The 18,849-nt window shown below is 38.9% G+C and overlaps 3 protein-coding genes across 5 annotated transcripts; all 3 read right to left on the bottom strand.

The window, feature by feature from the left end:
* Positions 1–1,355: 1,355 nt before the first annotated feature.
* Positions 1,356–3,815, bottom strand: LOC134876314 (immunoglobulin kappa light chain-like). Its single transcript, XM_063901305.1, has 3 exons — positions 3,760–3,815; positions 2,966–3,654; positions 1,356–1,385 (listed from the first exon to the last, which is right to left on the bottom strand). Exons 1-3 carry the CDS (start codon positions 3,776–3,778, stop codon positions 1,356–1,358), a joined length of 738 nt encoding a protein of 245 aa, XP_063757375.1. The 5' UTR covers positions 3,779–3,815.
* A 1,592-nt stretch (positions 3,816–5,407) lies between these two features.
* Positions 5,408–8,148, bottom strand: LOC134876139 (signal-regulatory protein beta-2-like). Of its 3 annotated transcripts, XM_063901007.1 has the most exons (7): positions 8,015–8,148; positions 7,851–7,940; positions 7,596–7,705; positions 7,181–7,513; positions 6,362–6,481; positions 6,237–6,268; positions 5,408–6,119 (listed from the first exon to the last, which is right to left on the bottom strand). In XM_063901007.1, the coding sequence occupies exons 2-7, from the start codon at positions 7,862–7,864 to the stop codon at positions 6,003–6,005; spliced, it is 726 nt and encodes a 241-aa protein (XP_063757077.1). In that variant the 5' UTR covers positions 7,865–7,940; positions 8,015–8,148; the 3' UTR covers positions 5,408–6,002. The 3 variants fall into 3 exon arrangements, with proteins under 3 accessions (XP_063757077.1, XP_063757076.1, XP_063757078.1); XM_063901006.1 differs by having other exon boundaries at positions 7,596–7,940; XM_063901008.1 differs by lacking the exon at positions 7,596–7,705 and having other exon boundaries at positions 7,181–7,357.
* A 1,414-nt stretch (positions 8,149–9,562) lies between these two features.
* LOC134876138 (signal-regulatory protein beta-2-like) lies at positions 9,563–11,081 on the bottom strand. The gene is made up of 5 exons (XM_063901005.1): positions 10,996–11,081; positions 10,176–10,868; positions 9,972–10,097; positions 9,846–9,889; positions 9,563–9,746 (listed from the first exon to the last, which is right to left on the bottom strand). The coding sequence occupies exons 1-5, from the start codon at positions 11,048–11,050 to the stop codon at positions 9,630–9,632; spliced, it is 1,035 nt and encodes a 344-aa protein (XP_063757075.1). The 5' UTR covers positions 11,051–11,081; the 3' UTR covers positions 9,563–9,629.
* Between the last annotated feature and the right edge of the window lie 7,768 nt (positions 11,082–18,849).

Raw genomic sequence — 18,849 nt, 5'->3', positions numbered from 1 at the left:
GAATATATGATGTGAATGATTGCTCTTCACAGTTAACGTCAGGTTGTATTTTGTGGGTTATATGACATTTGCAACAAACCAACCACGGTAAGCCCCCGCCCACCCTCCTACCTGAATCTCCTCCCGAATCTCCTCCCCCAGCACCTCTGTGTGTCTGTGTATTTTTGGCCACCGATTTCAGCAGGATGTCTAAGATGAGTAGACGCCCTTCTGTTTTAGGCTGCAAAAATTCTAACTTCGGCCTCTGGCTGTTGCTATTGCTCAGGGTCGGATTCAGGATCATAAATGAACCCTTGCGCCGCTTGAGTTTCTGCCGTTGGACATTGTGAAACGCTTCGCAGTGTTCACCGTTAACATGAAGCTGCTCGGGTGGGGGGCGGAGAGCCAGAAACAAGTCAGAAAAGGGGCGTGGCCAGCAGCAGCTTATTTGCATTTAAAGCTAGATGGCTGAAACTGAGGGGTTTATGCTATAATTCATGTTTTTTTTGGTATTTTGAGCAAAACAGACATGTTTTGTATACATCTAATGTATTGTTGAAATACAGTTTAGCGCTTGATCTTTAATGAATAAGGGAAACAAGTGGTATAGTGAAACACTCATTTGCTCAACATTTTTATCTGGGGGAAAAGCTTTTATTGCAAGGCAAGTTTTTGTATTTATTGAATTTAAATGATTCTTTAAACAAATATCTTGGTATACAGAAACAATTTCAGCATTACTGCCTTACACTGGAGTACACACATTCTGACTGGGTGTTTCCTCCCTCCCTTCTTGATCTGTTGCCATTGTGTTGCCTTAAAGCAGCATAATGAAGGTTCTCTGCGTCTTCACCGAACTGCTAAAGGAACAGAAAATGAATCAGTATTGTGGTACACCAAGAAAAAAACACAGGCATTTACTGAGAAAAAAATAACATATATTATTATATATTATAATTATATATTATATTTGACAAATGAGCATCAGCTCATTAGTCAAAAAGTGTTGCCCTGACATCAGATGTTCACTGTAAGATTAGGAAAATGAATTAATGATGAAAATATTTATAGAACAATTAAAAAAACAACATTTTGCTTAATTGCTTTCAGTCAAATTCATCTTCATCATGGATTGAATGTGTGTTTTGTCTATTGTTTGTCCAAACCAACAGGTTTGGCAAATAGAAGCAAAGGATCCACAGAATAAAACTTAAATGATTGAAAGGTATTTTTTACTTATATTATCATATGTGTATTATTCAAATGAAATATTCCTGTATATAACACCCCTTTTGTCAAACATAATTAATATTGTTAACCTGATGATTGTATAGCGCACATGAGCTATAGAACCAGCAGACATGGAAAAAGTATACTCACTTCTGTATGCGGAGTCGCATTGCACTCTGGTTGAGACAAAATTAAGTCATGTTATTTTTGACACGATATGCGCTCAATACTTGTATTCAGCCTCCAAATAGTAATAGTTACCTGGATGTTGGCAGTTTCTTTTATTCATCTTGAACACTGAGATAACCAGTAAAATGACCAGGAGGATGCTGACAGCCAAAGCTCCACTCAAGAAATACACCAAGGCATGAGAGACATCTTCATCTGTAAAGAGCGAGACCCCGGGATAAATGACAGAGCTTCTAGATGTTTTCCTCAATGTTGGTAAATGATAGGATTCAATTTTTTCAACTATATATCTTTAAATACACAATACTTACAAGCCTAGTTGTACATTTAAAGGTTATTGGTCATTTTAGAAGCTACTAGTCACAAAGACACATTTACCTACGGGAGATTATTGTAAATGATATGGGATCAAATTCAAATTTGAGGTCAAACTTATTTGAGGCTTTAGGCAGTCCGACTTTTTTTTACTTTTAAATACTTAGATGTGACATGCCAGTTGAAACAAAATAAAATGTTCACTGTTTTCTGGTTGGTGTTAGCTAACACAACTACTATACAAAATATGAGACCAAATCCCCTATTTATCCTCAAATATCAGTCATTTTAGCACAAAGATCTCTTGTGTTTCCATACAAATTGTCTAGTTTCTGAGCTGCAGCAAAGAAATACTTGATAGAGGAATGTAGGTACTGTATGTTTCCAGCATGTAACACTAGCAATATAACAACGCAAAACTGTCCCAACAACAATATCCTTTTATTAGAATTAGCTAAACTTTGTAATATTGTGGTGGAGTTGCGCTAGGAAAGAATTATGACTAGTTAGGGTGACAAGGCGCCCAAGCCACATATGGGACATTTGTGAGGGACAATGCGTCACACGTGAGTTTGGATTTAAATATAATATCCATCCAGCCCTTAACAAATAAACATTACTATTGAAACTATTAGCTTATAAATATTAATAACTACACTTTACTATGGTTTAACTGTTGCACACTATGCAAGTGAAGAAATTAAATTGTTTGGAATGGATTTTTTTTCCAACAAACTATCATCAGCTGCTGGTACCTCATCTGTTTGGTAATCCACTTTTGGTCTCAGGAGGAATATATCCATGGATTGATATTTTCCTTATGGGCCAGGCGTTTCTCGGGAGTTTCGGGGAAGCATGGCTTCAAAACGTATTCACCTCAATGCGCAATTGAAAATAAATTCTGGCAAATCTCACAAAAGCTCTCTGGGAATCGTCCTCCACCGGCTACACCCATAAGTTAATACATTTATCTGTTGATTGATTGACATCTGACACAGCTAATGGTAATAGCCCTCTCTTATTTCTAAACACCTTTGGATAAAAGCCAAGTGTTAGAAGGGCGACTGTCAATCAAATGCGGGACATCGGCTAAGTGTTGGGGACAAATGATAAAAATGCTGCGTAGTCCCATACAAAGCGGGACACCTTGTCACCCTGTGGCCATTATTACTAAATACTTAAAAAATGCAAACCCATCATTCAAGTAGTTATCATCCCTAAATGAGACAACCTCTGCCGTAAAGTTGCTTACCTTCAATTTCAGTTTGGTCCCGTCTCCAAACAGTATGTGTCCACATGAGGAAACAGCACAGTAGTAGGTCCCAGCATGAGAAAGATTCAGGTTCTTCATTGGCAGGTTGTAGTCACAGGTGTGTGTTTGAGTGTTGGGCTTCCTCTCACACTGATCACTGCTGCCTCCCTGGGTGTAAATGAGTCCTGGAGTCTCCTCTGAGTTTTTAAACCAGTAAACGCTGTGTTCTCCATCACAGCTGCCCCTGTGTAGTGTACAGTTCAGAGTCAAAGAGCCTCCAGGCTGGATGATCTCAGATACTGACTGACGAACCAAAGCTGGGATGTTCAAACCTGAACCTTTTACATTGACGGTAATTCCTTCACCGAATTTAAAGCTATATAAATCGCTCCCCACACAGAAGTATGTAGCTGAGTCTGATATTTGCAGATGTGTTATCTTCAAGTTGTTTTCAGCATTTTTGGTATCCAGAGAGAAGCGTGAAGTTTTGTTCAATCCATCATCAAAGTGACCTGGTGTCTCATTATGCCGATACAATGTAGACAGCAACTTTGGTTGCTGTCCAAGAACTTGCTTATACCAGTAAAACATCACTGTATTAACACTGAAGTCATCGAAGGCACAAGTCAAAGTCACACTTTCCCCAACATGTAAATGATAATGTGATGATTTCAAAGATGTCGTATGAGCTGAGGAGAAAGAAAACAGAAAATGAATTTAATGCTACTGTTTTACAAGCATAGTCATATTATGAAGTTAAAAAAAAAAGACTATAAAAAACACAACTTACCGACATTTGCCAAGAGCAGACATAGGACGTGCAAAGCACCGTTTGGAGGTGTCATCGTGCTTCAAGTGCTCTGTTGAATGAATTGCATCTCTGTTGGTTCTCCACTCTTCACAGAGAACACTGTGTTTGATCAGCCAATCAGATTGGAGGTCCTATTTCAGAAATGGTGATCACATGTTTATTCCCCTACTTGACATTTTTGGTCTCATCCAAGATACTACATAGTTGAAGCTGCTCAACATTGTTTATTTTGTAACAACTTTCCATATAATTATCGGCATGAGTCGGCAGTGGAAGGAATGCTTTCCCATGTTATTTATTCAAAAACATAAATCCAAATTTGATGTGTTGTTCTTGTGTCTGATCCACGGTTAAGGGCATGAATTGTTTTTTCTATAGTCCTATCACCAAGAAAGGAAAACAAAATTAAAAGGCTTGGTCTGAAACCACTAGAAATAAACAGTAATAGTAATACTTTGCAGACTAATACAGCATGCAGGTTTTGAAAAGTGAAAGTGTTTTTCACAGAGATATAGACCTGTCTACAGTCTATATCTACAGAAAATGGCAATTTGGGGTGCTTAACTTTTTTTCATCTTTCATATTTGTATTGGCCACAAATGCAAAAATAAGTAGCAGGCTAGTTGACTCCCACTGACTGACTTCCTGCTGTTAGGAAACTGCTTTGTCAGGATAGGATGAGGGTAGATTGATACCATACCATTAATGATACTATTAATGCGAAAGATTTGTCTAATTTAGGATCAAGTGTAAACCCTAACATGTACTTGGACGTGCATCATGTTCATCCAGAATTGTTTGCAAAGGTTTCTTGGTTATATAATAAAAATGCTTATTGGCAGACCATACTTTTCACCCTATACAATTCATGTGGGTCTTTTTTCTTTTGGGAATTTTCCTTTGTCACACAAAGTCATTCAGAGCCTGGAAGCACAACTATTACTGAATTGTGATAATATATAACAGGCACCTACTTATAAATAAAGTAGGTTAATACTCTCTGACTTCCTACTGCATTATTTCAGCAGTAACCATTCTGTCTTTTGCTGGTGAGATTGCATTTCTCACTTTGTGTACACAGCCTGCATTTAAGACATGACCCTTGTTTTGTCTGAGTTGCTATACATTGTGGCCTGTAGACCCCAGGCCTGTCTTCCTGTGGCTGCACGAGGCCTTAAGTTTCCACCAGTGGAAACTTGCTCAAGGTAGCTCAGACGATATTCACCACAGGAGACAAAACAAGCGTGAAAAACAAAGATGTTGCACCATCTGCTTACGCTTTTAGATAGATGATGCTATATATAGACCAGAGGGGATTTTTGAGCATGGTCAAATCTTTCAGCACATTTCACTCTGGTGACTGCAGACACTAAATTAGCCCAATGTCATTTAAATGTACCGTACTACTTAGTTATTATTACTTTTTATTGTTGCTTTTTCTGTCTTATTGTCTATTGTGAAGCTTCTGTCTTTAAGTGAGTAAAGGAAGTGTAGAATTCTACTTCGGTTTTTTTGTCAATTGCAGTGTTGAGCATTGTTGCAACTCATTGCTCACTGAGATATGTCATCTCTTATTCACTTCAAAGAAAAGCATGGTTTTTGGATGCTGCTACAATTAATGTTCACTGAATTATATGTTTATTATTTCCATGTTACATTTGTGTTATAGTGCACTGGCAGTACAATATACAGTATGTTACATCAATCCACAGAATAGTCAGCCCTGGGCGACACAGGCAGAAGAGGAGATATGGCAAAGCGTGAATAATTTTACATCACAATTCATATTTAATCCTCAAAATATACATGTGTGTCAGCTGTAATTTTATACATTTACTCTTGATCGAGACGTGTTCTTTGCATGTAAATCAGTAGCCAGAACGCATTAAAAAATGCATCAATATAGAGCTTTTTTATCAAAATAAAAAACCTACGGAAATTCCAGGCTTGAATTGTTCTGTTGTCCCCACTATCTCGCTCTGTCGGGCCGTCAACACATCTACAATGCCCCGGGAAATTTGCGTTGTCATTTCTTAAATAGGAAAATACTTTGTTGTTGTTTTCACGTCAGAACACCATTATTTTTACTTTGGGCCTGACCCCGCAAATCAAATGCCCATCCATGGATTAGGTCTGCTGCCGACTCGGATAGGACATGGATGTATCCATTCATGCTCCATCAGTCTTCATTCTTCCTTGTTGTCCACTTTCTTAAGATGAATCTTTTCAGTTTGGTTGACAGTTTCTGACTTCAGAATAAAGGACAGAACCTTTGCAGTATCTCACTGCAGGTTGTCTGCGGGGCAGGCTTATAGGGTCTGTATAGGTGACTACATCACTAGTCTGTGAGGAATGGAAATTCAAATGATTCAGAAGCTGGAAATCAAAATGCATGGTACAAATCAATCGGAAAAGGTCAAATGCGGCACACAAAGGACATTGTTGGAGACAAACTCATACCTGATGGCCTTCTGACGACCCATCAGTTGATGCTGAAGAAACAAACAAAGATAACGCCAGTCAATTTCTGCACTGCAGAATGTGGATCTGATTAAAGCTGACCGTTACAACTCATGGTGTAATACCTGTGGAACCTCTCCTCCTGCAAAGTGTGTACACGAGGATGACTGTCATAATCCCAAGAGCGATGTTTGATAGCCCCAGGGCAATAGTGGTCGGATTAAGTTGTGATTCGAAAGTTTTGCCTGCAGAAGAAATAAACAAACAGTGCTTAATACGTCTCTATCTTTGATACAAACAGTAAAGTATTCTCTGGACTAAATATGTTCACATTTCGGCTGCTTACTGGTGACATTTAAGGCAGTAACATATATTAAAGGGTCATATCACACAGAACCCCCCCCCAACCCCCAACCCTAACCCTCACTGTCAATGCAAACAGTTTTGGTCCATATAGCACATCTTTCAAATCCAATAGAGCAGATTAGTTTTCCAGAAAGTCTAAAGAAAAAGATGTATTTCTTTTATTTCTTTTTTATTATACATTTGCTATAATATTTCCCATAATTATAATATTCCCCCAACCTCGACCATAGTAACCTAACTTGAAAACTGACTTGAAAGCTACAAATACCAATTATGTTAATAATTGAATAATCTGCTGATTACTCCATACTCCATTAATCTTTAAGCCTATAGAATGACAGGAAATTGTGACAAATTAATTGAAAAAAAATATGAATGAATGAATCAATTAGTTGCTGATTTTTTTTTCAGTCAGTCTACCTATTCAACTGATCATTTCATTTCTGGCTAGTTTTGGACTTTGGGTTTTTCAGAATGGTTGGGTTCATAAATGCATGTTCTCTGAGTTTATTATTTACAATATTTCCTATGAATTAAAAGAACTTTGGACACATTTAAAGAGAAAGTTTCTATCTTACCTTGAATATAAATTCTGGTCCCACTCCCGAACAGCGTCTGTCCACAGGAAGTCACAACACAGTAGTAGGTTGCAGCATCTTCAGAGCTGAAGTTCCTCAGGAGAAGGCCATACACGCAGGTGGTTTTTCCACTGTCTTTCTTCTGGCAGATCCCATTTCTAGAGAAGTAAATCATTTCTGGAGCAGAGTGCCGAGAGTTTTTCAGCCACGTGACAATGCTCTGTTCTGCTGCACAGTATCCTGTGTGTGAGCAGCTGAGAGACACAGAGTCTCCTGGCTGGACTGAGTTTGACTCTGGCTGCTGGATGACAGACTCACTGATCATATGTGCACCTTGGGATGCAAATCAAATAATTAAATCATTGACATTACGTTGACATTACCTTGGGTGCTTTCATAAAAAACTACAGAATACCTTTCAGCATCAAAAAGGTTCCCGATCCAAATTGGATTTCGTTTAAGTGCACGACTCCACAGAAGTATGTTCCAACGTCTTTCCATGTTGTTGCAGATATGCTCAGGTGGCTGTTGGTTCCGTTAAATTTGACTGAATAATGCTGAGGAAATTCCTCTGAAAATCCACTGAAATTATATTTAACATTATATGCTACCAGGAGCTGTAGTCTCTTCCCTAACGTGTATTTATACCAAACTATTTTTTTAATAATACCTTTTATGTGACATTCAATAGTAGCCGAGTCTCCAATCTTCACCATTTGGAAAGGGACCGGCTGAGAAATGTCACTTGTCTGTGCCACACCTGAAACATACAGACAGAGATGAGCTTTTTGCGTGATGATGAAAAGATTCCACAATTGGATTTGTGTTACTTACATAAAGGCCAGAGCAGGAAAACCTTCACAAAGTTCAGGATCATGATCGTGTTCTGTATCTGCGTCCAGCCTCTTCTCAGCAGCAGTTCTGACGTGACTTAATGGAAGCAACATCAGACTTAACACATTCAGAACTTGTCCTACATTTGGGGCACATCCGTCAGGTCTGATTGGTTCACCATATTTACCCTGTTAAACATGATTGGCTGTTTCACAAAAACCTTCCCCATTCTGAACTTGGTGTCAGAAGAAAATAGTTAGAAAATGTGTTTCCTATGCTTGCCCTTTGTATAGAGCCAATGAGTCAAGACATACTGTTTATAATAATAAATAGGCAACTCGCACGTAAACCACAATGAGGTTAGCAAAATTGAATCTTCATTGTAGATGCAAACTTTCCAGAAGAAACTGGGACACTTTTGTAGACTTAAAATACCTTTTGCAAAAAATATCAGCGTAGCAGCAGCTGTACCATAGCACTCTGTTACACTGACCTGAATGAGTTAAGCCAACAGGCAAACTAGAACATTTCAAAAAACAATGAATAGCATCGGCTCTTTGAAGAAACAGTGATGACAGTTTTCAGACAGATTATTTTATCAGAATAAAGTAGTTCCACTCCATTATTGTTTGTATCTTAGAGAAAATTTGACTAGCTGGGACGAATACATGTATTTGCTAGACACCATGTGCTGCAAACAAGAACATATCCTTTTTGGCCTATATGTGAGCTCTTTGTGGTTGCAATGTTTGTTCCGTATATACAGACGATATGTGGAGTACAACAGCATATAAGCCTTTTGTAGGTGACAAGTTAGAAAGTGGGCGTCTCTAAGATCAAAGGGGTAAATGTACAAGACTTCTCTGAGGTTAAAGTGGGAGATTTTCAGTTAAACATAAAAAAAAACGGTGTGTGTGTGTGTGTGTGTGTGTAAAACAGATTTTATTGAGTAATCTGGCAAAATAAAATAAAAACAAGTCCATTCACTATGATCCCATAGTTCATATAAGTAAGCTGATCCATAAATTATGAAGCCAATATACATGAGATTAGTTTTGATCGAAAGCCAGTACATGTTTACTCTGAAAACTTTAAATTGCAGCAAGATCAGTTCAGGTTTATTTATTTGTATTCAGCGTTCATTGCCATTGGAACAATATTTACCAAATAATTCAGGATTTAAGTTACAAATGGGAAGAAGGTGATATTTCCTCTTTGAACTAGAATTTTTTGCCGTCTTTCTGTTTTGTCTTTTCGTGTAACAGTGTGATTTCATACAGTTTTATCTCACATACACTTGAAGCATATATTGTGAACTAAGTAACTTGTATTTACACACAGAGCCAACCCGTACTCTGCGTATGACGTTCGTGGAAAATCTGAAACTCAATCAAAGATAAATGTTGAATCTTGAGGTGTCTTTTTTTGTCCAGACAAACCAATGTTGGTATCGTGGCTGTCTACAAGTTGGGGCAGCATTGGGTTGTTTTTAAAAATTGAATGTCTCTTTTCTAATGTTAGATTATAAAATAAATGAATCCAGTCAAATGTTTAGAAACCCAATCCTTTATTTGTGTTGTTAAACAGGAACAAAGATAAAACATGTACAGTTGTACTACTTAATACTTGAGTACACGCATTCAGTCTTGGTGCTGTTCATTTGTCTCCTGGATCGGTTGACCTTATGTTCCCTTACAGTAGAGTAATGGATTGTCGCTTCATTTTGGTCAGCCTAAAAACCAAACATAAACCACAATACTGTACTTGAAAATAGACGTTTTTCATGAGAAAAGGATGTTTAAATTGTAAAAGTTAATCGACTATAAGATACCTCTACATTTGTTGAGAAGGGAGATGGAAATCTTGCATGAGACTCTGAAAAGAATGACAAGCGTTCTGTTTAATGTTGTTTTAAATGGGTATACACTGTCAGTGTAGCCTAAAGAGTGGTAGTTACCTGTACATTCGCAGCCGTTTTTTTTGTTCATCATGCACAGTAAGAAAACCAGTAAGACATTCACGATGGAAGTGAATGCCAAAGCTCCACTCAAGGAATACACCAAGATAAGAGAATCCTCCTTATCTGTGGAGAGACAGACATCAGGGCACATTGCAAAGCTTTAAGGACTTTGAGGAAAACCCCTGCTATAAAGTAACTGACCTTCATAGTCCAGTTTGGTTCCAAACAGTATGTGTCCACATGAGGCAACAGCACAGTAGTAGGTCCCAGCATGAGAAGGATTCAGGCTCTCCATTTGCAGGTTGTAGTCGCAGGTGTGTGTTTGTGTGTTGGGTTTCCTCTCACACTGTCTACCTCCATGGGTGTAAATAAGTCCTGGAAGAGTGTCTTCAGAGTGTTTAAACCAGTAAACACTGTGGTTTCCATCACAGCCTCCGGTGTGTACTGTACAGTTCTGAGTCACAGAGCCTCCAGGCTGCATGCTCTCCGATACTGACTGATCCACTGAAGCTGGGATTTTCAAACCTGAACCTTTTACATTGACTGTAGTTCCCTCCCTGAATTTAAACCAGTAAGCATGGCTACTTGCGCAGTAATAAGTAGCTGAGTCGGAAATTTGCACATCAGTTATCTTCAAATTATTTTGTCCTTTTCCCGTATCCAATGCGAAGCGTGGATTCTTGAATTCGTCCTGAAATTTTCCATTTGATTCGTACTTGTAGTAGGTTGAGATAAGCCTTGGTTTCTGTCCCAGAGTTTGCTTGTACCAGTAATATCTTGATTCAACATTATTCTCATAGAAACACAGCAAAGTAAGTTTGTCCCCAGTTTTAACTGATAGAAACCCGTCCTCTTGGCGAACAGATGACGATATTTTCATATCAGTCATCTGAGCTGAAGAGATAGGAGAGACAAATCAAATGCATAAGTACAGGAAATCAAATCAACTCACGAAAATGATTTGGACCACTATCACAGAGATATAAAATATATTATTTTGTACCACAAAAACACAACTCACCAGGTTTCCACAGGATTAGAAATGTGAAATATAACGTGATCACATGAGATGTCATCGTGTTCAAACTACCGCATTGAATGATGCACATCTCGATGCTCTCTCCACCCTTAAGAGACAACACTGTATCTGTTTGGCCAATCAGAGGTGACACTTTAAAATATGTCCAATAAAGGAAACATGGTCACATGTTTACTGCCATCTACAGTGTAAATGTGTTGCTTGAATATGATATGATGGTTATGGAAAACATATTCTCATCTTGGCGGTACATATAAAGTCTATATACAGTTAAAAATGACCTATAATTTAAATGGACTTCACTATGTAGTTTAACACTGTATTTTCAGGAGAGAATATGATGTTGCACTTCATTTTAGAACCTTATTTCATGGATCTCACATGGATTCAAAAAATTATATTGTTTTATAAATGGCAGAATTTCAAGCAACGAACATTACTGTTGTTTCAGTGCATGTTACATGACATGCACTTTTCTGTTCTGACATTGAATACCAATCCTAGTCCTAACCCCTAAATCAATAGAAACCTTAATGACACAGGAAGCTGGCACAAGTATTACACACCACCATCAGAATCAGAATCCCTTTATTGGTCCCACAGAGGGGTACATTTAAATATGCTGCAGCAGCAACAGAGCCAAAGACAGCTTTACAAAAGAAAATATGCATTTGAAAAATATTAAGAAGAAGAAAAAACACACGATTTACAAAATACACATCCCATAATGAGATATAGCAGCCAGGTAAATATTGCACAGTTATTAATAATGGCATATTTATGTTTATATATTGCACATAAATAGTTATTGCACAACTGCTTTTTGTTGTATGTATGAGGGGTCTACCGGGGGCCATGCTGATTGTAAAGTCTTACTGCTGCAGGACGGAAGGACCTGCAGTATCTCTCCGAGAGTCACTGAAGGAGCTGCACACTGCGGACAGGGTGTCCTGGAGGGGATGGGACACATTATCCAGCAGGGAGGACAGCTTGGCTGCCATTCTCCTGTCTCCCACCACCTCCACAGTGTCCAGGGGACTCCCCAGCACAGAGCCGGCCTTCCTTATCAGTCTGTTCAGTCTCCTCCTGTCAGCAGCCGTGATGCTGCTGCCCCAGCAGACCACACCTTAAAGGATGGCTGATGCCACCTCAGAGTTACAGAAAGTCTAGAAACCTGGCACAAGTATTTTTCCAAAACTACATTTTTCAAAAGTCAAGTCAAGTCAACTTTATTGTCAATCGTTCAGCTTGTGTATACAGGTAGAGTTACAATATATATATACAGTGGTATGCAAAAGTTTGGGCACCCCTCTGAGATTTCATGACAATTTGCTTTTCCTTTATAATAGAAGATCACAGCAACAACATTTGTTTTCCTACAAAGATGTAGACGTTTTAGTGTTTTCCAGACCAAAATTCTTAGGGTAGCATTACATAGTTTTATTATAATAAAATAAAATGCAAAAAATGGGATGTGCAAAAGTTTGGGCACCCTTATAAATAGCATTCATTTCAACACCTGTACGGATTTATAGCTGACAGGTTGCTGCACAAAATTGCTTTGATTAGCTCATTAGACCTTCAATTACAAAGACAGGTGGAACCAATCATGAAAAAGGCTATTTAACATAGGTAATAGCTGGCTTTGCCTGGCCTAGGTTCTTTCTTAGGGAGTGGCAAGATGGGGACCTCAAAACAACTCTCCACTGACCTGAAAGCTAAGATAATCCAACATTATAAATTAGGAGAAGGGTACAAAAAATTATCTGACAGGTTTAAACTGTCTGTCTCCACAGTCAGAAACGTAGTTGTGAAATGGAAGGCCACAGGAACAGTCCGTGTGAAGGAAAGATGTGGTAGGCCGACAAAAATAGGGGAAAGGCACAGGCGAAGGATGGTGAAAATGGTCACAGAGAAGCCACAGACCACCTCCAGAGAACTACAACAACATCTGGCTGCTGATGGTGTAGTTGTTCACCGTTCCACAATCCAGCGTACTTTGCACCAGGAAGAGCTCATTGGAAGGGTGATGTGCAAAAAGCCTTTCCTGAGTGTTAATCACAAGAAGAGTCGCATGAGGTATGCAAAAGCACATCTGGACAAGCCAGAAGCATTTTGGAACAAAATACTGTGGTCAGATGAGACCAAGATTGAGTTATTTGGTCATAACATGAACAGGTATGCATGGCGAAAAAAACACACTGCATTCAATGAAAAGAACTTGTTGCCCACTGTAAAATTTGGTGGAGGATCTATCATGTTATGGGGCTGTGTGGCTAGCACAGGTACTGGAAAACTTGTTAAAGTTGAGGGCCACATGAATTCCTTACAGTACCAGGAGATTCTTGACAAGAATGTTCTAGAGTCAGTCACAAAGTTGAAGCTACGCCGGGGTTGGATTTTTCAGCAGGACAATGATCCTAAGCACCGATCAAAATCCACCAAGGAATTCATGCAGAAGCACAGGTACAATGTTCTGGAATGGCCATCCCAGTCCCCAGACCTTAACATCATTGAAAATGTATGGATTTATTTGAAGAAGGCTGTCCATGCACGGAGGCCAAGAAACCTGACTGAACTGGAGACGTTTTGTGTGGAAGAATGGGCCAAAATACCACCTGCCAGGCTTAAGGGACTTGTCTGTGGCTACAGGAGGCGTCTACAGGCCGTTATTGCAGCAAAAGGAGGCAATACTAAATATTAATGGAATTATTTCTTAGGGGTGCCCAAATTTATGCACATGCCTATTTTTGTTTGAATGCACATAAACATGTTTCTGTTTGACCAATAAAAGTTATTTCACTACTGAGATGTTTCTGTTACCATAAGGTATAACATATGTTAAAATGAAGTTGCTGCTTCAAAAGCTCAGCAAGTGACAAACTGATGCAGTGGTTTTCCTAAGGGGTGCCCAAACTTTTGCATACCACTGTATATATATATGCACACATTAAGAGGCATAAATAAAGGCACAACAGTCAATATATACAAAAGAACAGTCACTTGAATGATGAATATATTGCAGTAAAATGTGTACATTACAAAAGACTGTCCATAGCAGCGTAGAAAGCGTCTGGTGCTGGATGTGTGGATTTGTAGATGACAGGTTTGTTCTTTAATGGTTTTGCTCTAGCTTGATTAGTACGACGGGTTAGAAATGTATGGTATTTTGTGGCGTAAGACCCAGAGATCAATATTACCCCTCATATAAGTATATGTGAATATCAAAGGAATATTGGATTTAAATGACTCTACACTGCTGTCTACATGGGTCAGAGGTATGTGGAGCATAAACAGTGGATAGTCAATAAAACAAGGGCGTGATGTAAATCTTTGATGGCTCCATCGTTTTTGTCAAACATTATTATTATAATTATTATTATTATTATCATAACATAACTTGATAATTTAGTCAAAAAGAAACACTGTTCCTCCCATAGGCCTATTGAATGATATGAGCAAATGTCTCAGCGATAATGGAGCAACAAAAAAGGAAACATTGATTTAAAGGTCCCTTATTATGCTAAATGCGCTTTTTGATGTCTTTTATTCATAAATATGTGTCCCCGGTTGTGTAAGGAGACTTACAAAGTGTCAGCAAATACAGCACTCTCTATTTACCTCCTTACCCACATCTCTAAAAACGGGGGTAATAAACGAGCTGATCCAGATTTGCTGCCGATTTGACGTCATATCGTAAATGTGGGCTTTACATTGAACTCCTGGTGACGTCCCAACCTATCGTCCCCCATATACAGTGGGGCAAAAAAGTATTTAGTCAGCCACCAATTGTGCAAGTTCTCCCATTTAAAAAGATGAGAGAGGCCTGTAATTTTCATCATAGGTATACCTCAACTATGAGAGACAGAATGAGAAAAGAAAATCCAGAAAATCACATTGTAGGATTTTTAAAGAATTTATTTTCAAATGATTGTGGAAAATAAGTATTTGGTCAATAACAAAAGTTCATCTCAATACTTTGTTATATACCCTTTGTTGGCAATGACAGAGGTCAAACGTTTTCTGTAAGTCTTCACAAGGTTTCCACACACTGTTGCTGGTATTTTGGCCCATTCCTCCATGCAGATCTCCTCTAAAGCAGTGATGTTTTGAGGCTGTCACTGGGCAACATGGACTTTCAACTCCCTCCAAAGATTTTCTATGGGGTTGAGATCTGGAGACTGGCTAGGCCACTCCAGGACCTTGAAATGCTTCTTACGAAGCCACTCCTTCGTTGCCCTGGCGGTGTGTTTGGGATCACTGTCATGCTGAAAGACCCAGCCACGCTTCATCTTCAGTGCCCTTGCTGATGGAAGGAGGTTTTCACTCAAAATCTCACGATACATGGCCCCATTCATTCTTTCCTTTACACGGATCAGTCGTCCTGGTCCCTTTGCAGAAAAACAGCCCCAAAGGATGATGTTTCCACCCCCATGCTTCACAGTAGGTATGGTGTTCTTTGGATGCAACTCTGCATTCTTTCTCCTCCAAACACGACGAGTTGAGTTTTTACCAAAAAGTTCTATTTTGGTTTCATCTGACCATATGACATTCTCCCAATCCTCTTCTGGATCATCCAAATGCCCTCTAGCAAACTTCAGACGGGCCTGGACATGTACTGGCTTAAGCAGGGGGACACGTCTGGAAGTGCAGGATTTAAGTCCCTGGCGGCGTAGTGTGTTACTGATGGTAGCCTCTGTTACTTTGGTCCCAGCTCTCTGCAGGTCATTCACTAGGTCCCCCCGTGTGGTTCTGGGATTTTTGCTCACCGTTCTTGTGATCATTTTGACCCCACGGGTGAGATCTTGCCCGGAGCCCCAGATCGAGGGAGATTAGCAGTGGTCTTGTTTGTCTTCCATTTTCTAATAATTGCTCCCACAGTTGATTTCTTCACACCAAGCTGCTTACCTATTGAAGATTCAGTTTTCCCAGCCTGGTGCAGGTCTACAATTTTGTCTCTGGTCTCCTTTGACAGCTCTTTGGTCTTGGCCATAGTGGAGTTTGCAGTATGACTGTTTGAGGTTGTGGACAGGTGTCTTTTATACTGATAACGAGTTCAAAAAGGTGCCATTAATACAGGTAACGAGTGGAGGACAGAGGAGCCTCTTAAAGAAGAAGTTACAGGTCTGTGAGAGCCAGAAATCTTGCTTGTTTGTAGGTGACCAAATACTTATTTTACAGAGGAATTTACCAATTAATTCATTAAAAATCCTACAATGTGATTTCCTGGATTTTTTTTTCTCATTTTGTCTCTCATAGTTGAAGTGTACCTATGATAAAAAATTACAGGCCTCTCTCATCTTTTTAAATGGGAGAACTTGCACAATTGGTGGCTGACTAAATACTTTTTTGCCCCACTGTATAGTCGCGAGCTGAATCCCCTCCGCAGCTCCTCTATGTGTCTGTGTGTTCAGCAGGATGTCTGCAGGAGGGACTTAGAGTTGTTGTTTATATAACACATATAATGTCTCTGTTCTAGTGGTGAACACTGAGAAGTGTTTCAGAGATAATGCTTGATGTGTTTTGGAACATAATATGGCGTTTAACAGCAGCGTGTAGCTGAGTCTCTCGGTTAGACACTTCTCTCTTCAGACAGAGAGATCGTGATAATCCGAAGGGGCTTGGCCAGCCTCAGCTCAGCTCAAATTTAAAGCGACAGTCACAGAATCAGCACTTTCGAAAACGAGGCTGAAACAGAGGGATAGCGGACATGCTAAAATCAATGATCCGTTTGGTATTTTGAGCAAAACACGTCAGAGACATGTTTCTTTTAATATATTTGAGACCTAAAGTGTATGCAATAAAAGAGCATAATAGGAGACGCATCCATATTAGACTAATGGATTCATTCATGTTTATATATGTATCACCAACAAACCAAAACGAAATTTTAAACAGACCTTTTAAGTATTAGTAGTTTCATTATGGTTAAATGTGACCTGAAAACATTTTTAGTTTTGACAACTGACTGCAAGTGGCTTTCCGATAAAGTAACATCTATGTGAGAAAGCTGAAACCCTTACTTCCTGCTCAAAACCACAAACGCTGTTGCAATAGAAGGGATACAACCATTGACTGTAAAAATAAGGATACAACACACAAATAGCTCAAGGTACTGACTGTTGGGTTTATTTGTCTATGTTTTGTGTTTGAACAAGAAAGGACCACCGTTACCCCGCCTTGAAGCAGGAAACTCTCTGTTACTAACCTCTGCAGCAGAAACCCCACATTAACTCAAGGAAATGAACCAATGCTGTTAGCTGACCCCTCATGTTATATTATATGAGATTTATAGTATTGTTATGAGTAAGCCAAAGTACATAATTAAAAACTGTTGGCCAGTTAATATGCTTTCACTCCTGTGTATGTACGCATGTCCATCATTTTTTTGTTAAAGGAAGATACCACATTCTCTCCCATTCTGAAATTTAAGAAGTTAGCAAGTGGATTGCACGTTTAGCTGTCCAATATAGATAATGATGAGTATATAAATCACTGAATGATCTAGCTCAGCCTTTCTCAAAGTGGGTGCCGCGGCACACTGGGGTGCCCCCTGACTGTGTCAGGGGTGCCGCCAAAAGAATGACGTATTCTGACATAATAAAAATTTAAAAATCCCCCCCCCAAAAAAAATATTTAAATTTGAATACATAAATACATTATTTTACCTACTAATGGATTACTAACATTGTAAATTAATGTTGATAATATATATAATTTTTATTTAAAACAATTAAAATGTAAAAATCTGACTCGCGGACCCACGATCGTTTTTTAAAAAGAAAAGCCCCACAAGAATGACTAACATGGAGCCTCAGCCTGCATGCGAGCCTTCGTCCACCAGCCCTGAGTCTGCATCATGGCTTGTTTGTGTAAGTGCGAGAGCGTGCCTGCGCTCTGGGTGCACGTCGACCTCTCTCTCTCTTCCTCTCTCATTGTGGATTATAGTGTGTGTGTGTGTGTGTGTGTGTGTGTGTGTGTGTGTGTGTGTGTGTGTGTGTGTGTGTGTGTGTGTAGGTGCGCGGATGGCACGGATGGAAACAAGGACTATGATGACATTTTTAAACCTGCATCTTTTTCTTATCTTATTCATTGTATCTCATTTTATTTATTTGTTGTCATGTCTACCCCCTTTATTCTATTTTAACTGCTGCTAGATAAAGTTCCTATAAAGTTGTTATCATTATTATTATTATTCACAGTTCGTGTTGCACTTTACTGTCCCGTCTAAATAAACAGGACATTTGCATTTATGTTTAGGCTATGCAGTTATGCAGTGTCGTTTTTAATCATATTTTACATTGGGGTGCCTTGGGATTTTATACACTTTTGAAAGGTGCCCTGAAAAAAGTTTGAGAAAGGCTGATCTAGCTGACTGTGCAAACTCTTTGTAAGTATTGTATGCCATAGCTAAGCAGAAACCTGGGGTGCTGAAACATTATGCTAAACCAGAAGTGTTAAAAATCTGCTGTTCACTGAATGGCCAAGAGTCAATCCCCATTACCCTTATTTTAAAATGCCCAAATTTCAAACCCAAATAAACTTATTTACAGCAGTTTAAAAGGGTTTGGTCTAAATAGCTAGTTGTCCTCTTCATGGTAACTGTACAGGGGTACATTTTCAAATAATTGATATAAATAATTCACCTGTTTGACTTGAGTTTTGTCACTATTTTGCACCTAGCCACTTGTGTGAAGAAAAGCTGTTCGATTTCAACTAGAAGACACACGATATTGCTCCAAATGTTGATGTTTACTTGATTATTAACGACAGAAATGGCACAAACTAAATTACAAATTGGATTAAAAATAATGAGGATAAATAAAATAATCCGAT

The sequence above is a fragment of the Eleginops maclovinus genome, chromosome 14 (assembly GCF_036324505.1).
Source record: "Eleginops maclovinus isolate JMC-PN-2008 ecotype Puerto Natales chromosome 14, JC_Emac_rtc_rv5, whole genome shotgun sequence".
Classification (NCBI taxonomy): Eukaryota; Metazoa; Chordata; class Actinopteri; order Perciformes; family Eleginopidae; genus Eleginops; species Eleginops maclovinus.
Note: the sequence above shows the minus strand (reverse complement) of the source record. Positions and strands in the feature narration are given on the sequence as shown.

Excerpts from the sequence above, each read along its gene's own strand:
- LOC134876139 (XM_063901006.1), bottom strand. The coding sequence starts at position 8,057 with ATGATCCTGAACTTTGTGAAGGTTTTCCTGCTCTGGCCTTTAT. Across the intron at positions 7,941-8,014 it reads TTTCCTGCTCTGGCCTTTAT|GTGTGGCACAGACAAGTGAC; the intron begins GTAAGTAACACA and ends TGTATGTTTCAG. Across the intron at positions 7,514-7,595 it reads AACCTTTTTGATGCTGAAAG|GTGCACATATGATCAGTGAG; the intron begins GTATTCTGTAGT and ends TTGCATCCCAAG.
- LOC134876138 (XM_063901005.1), bottom strand. The coding sequence starts at position 11,050 with ATGACATCTCATGTGATCACGTTATATTTCACATTTCTAATCCTGTGG. Across the intron at positions 10,098-10,175 it reads AACCAAACTGGACTATGAAG|ATAAGGAGGATTCTCTTATC; the intron begins GTCAGTTACTTT and ends GTCTCTCCACAG. Across the intron at positions 9,747-9,845 it reads CCTTCTCAACAAATGTAGAG|GCTGACCAAAATGAAGCGAC; the intron begins GTATCTTATAGT and ends TTTGGTTTTTAG.
- LOC134876314 (XM_063901305.1), bottom strand. Across the intron at positions 1,386-2,965 it reads GGACCAAACTGAAATTGAAG|AGTGCAATGCGACTCCGCAT; the intron begins GTAAGCAACTTT and ends TGTCTCAACCAG.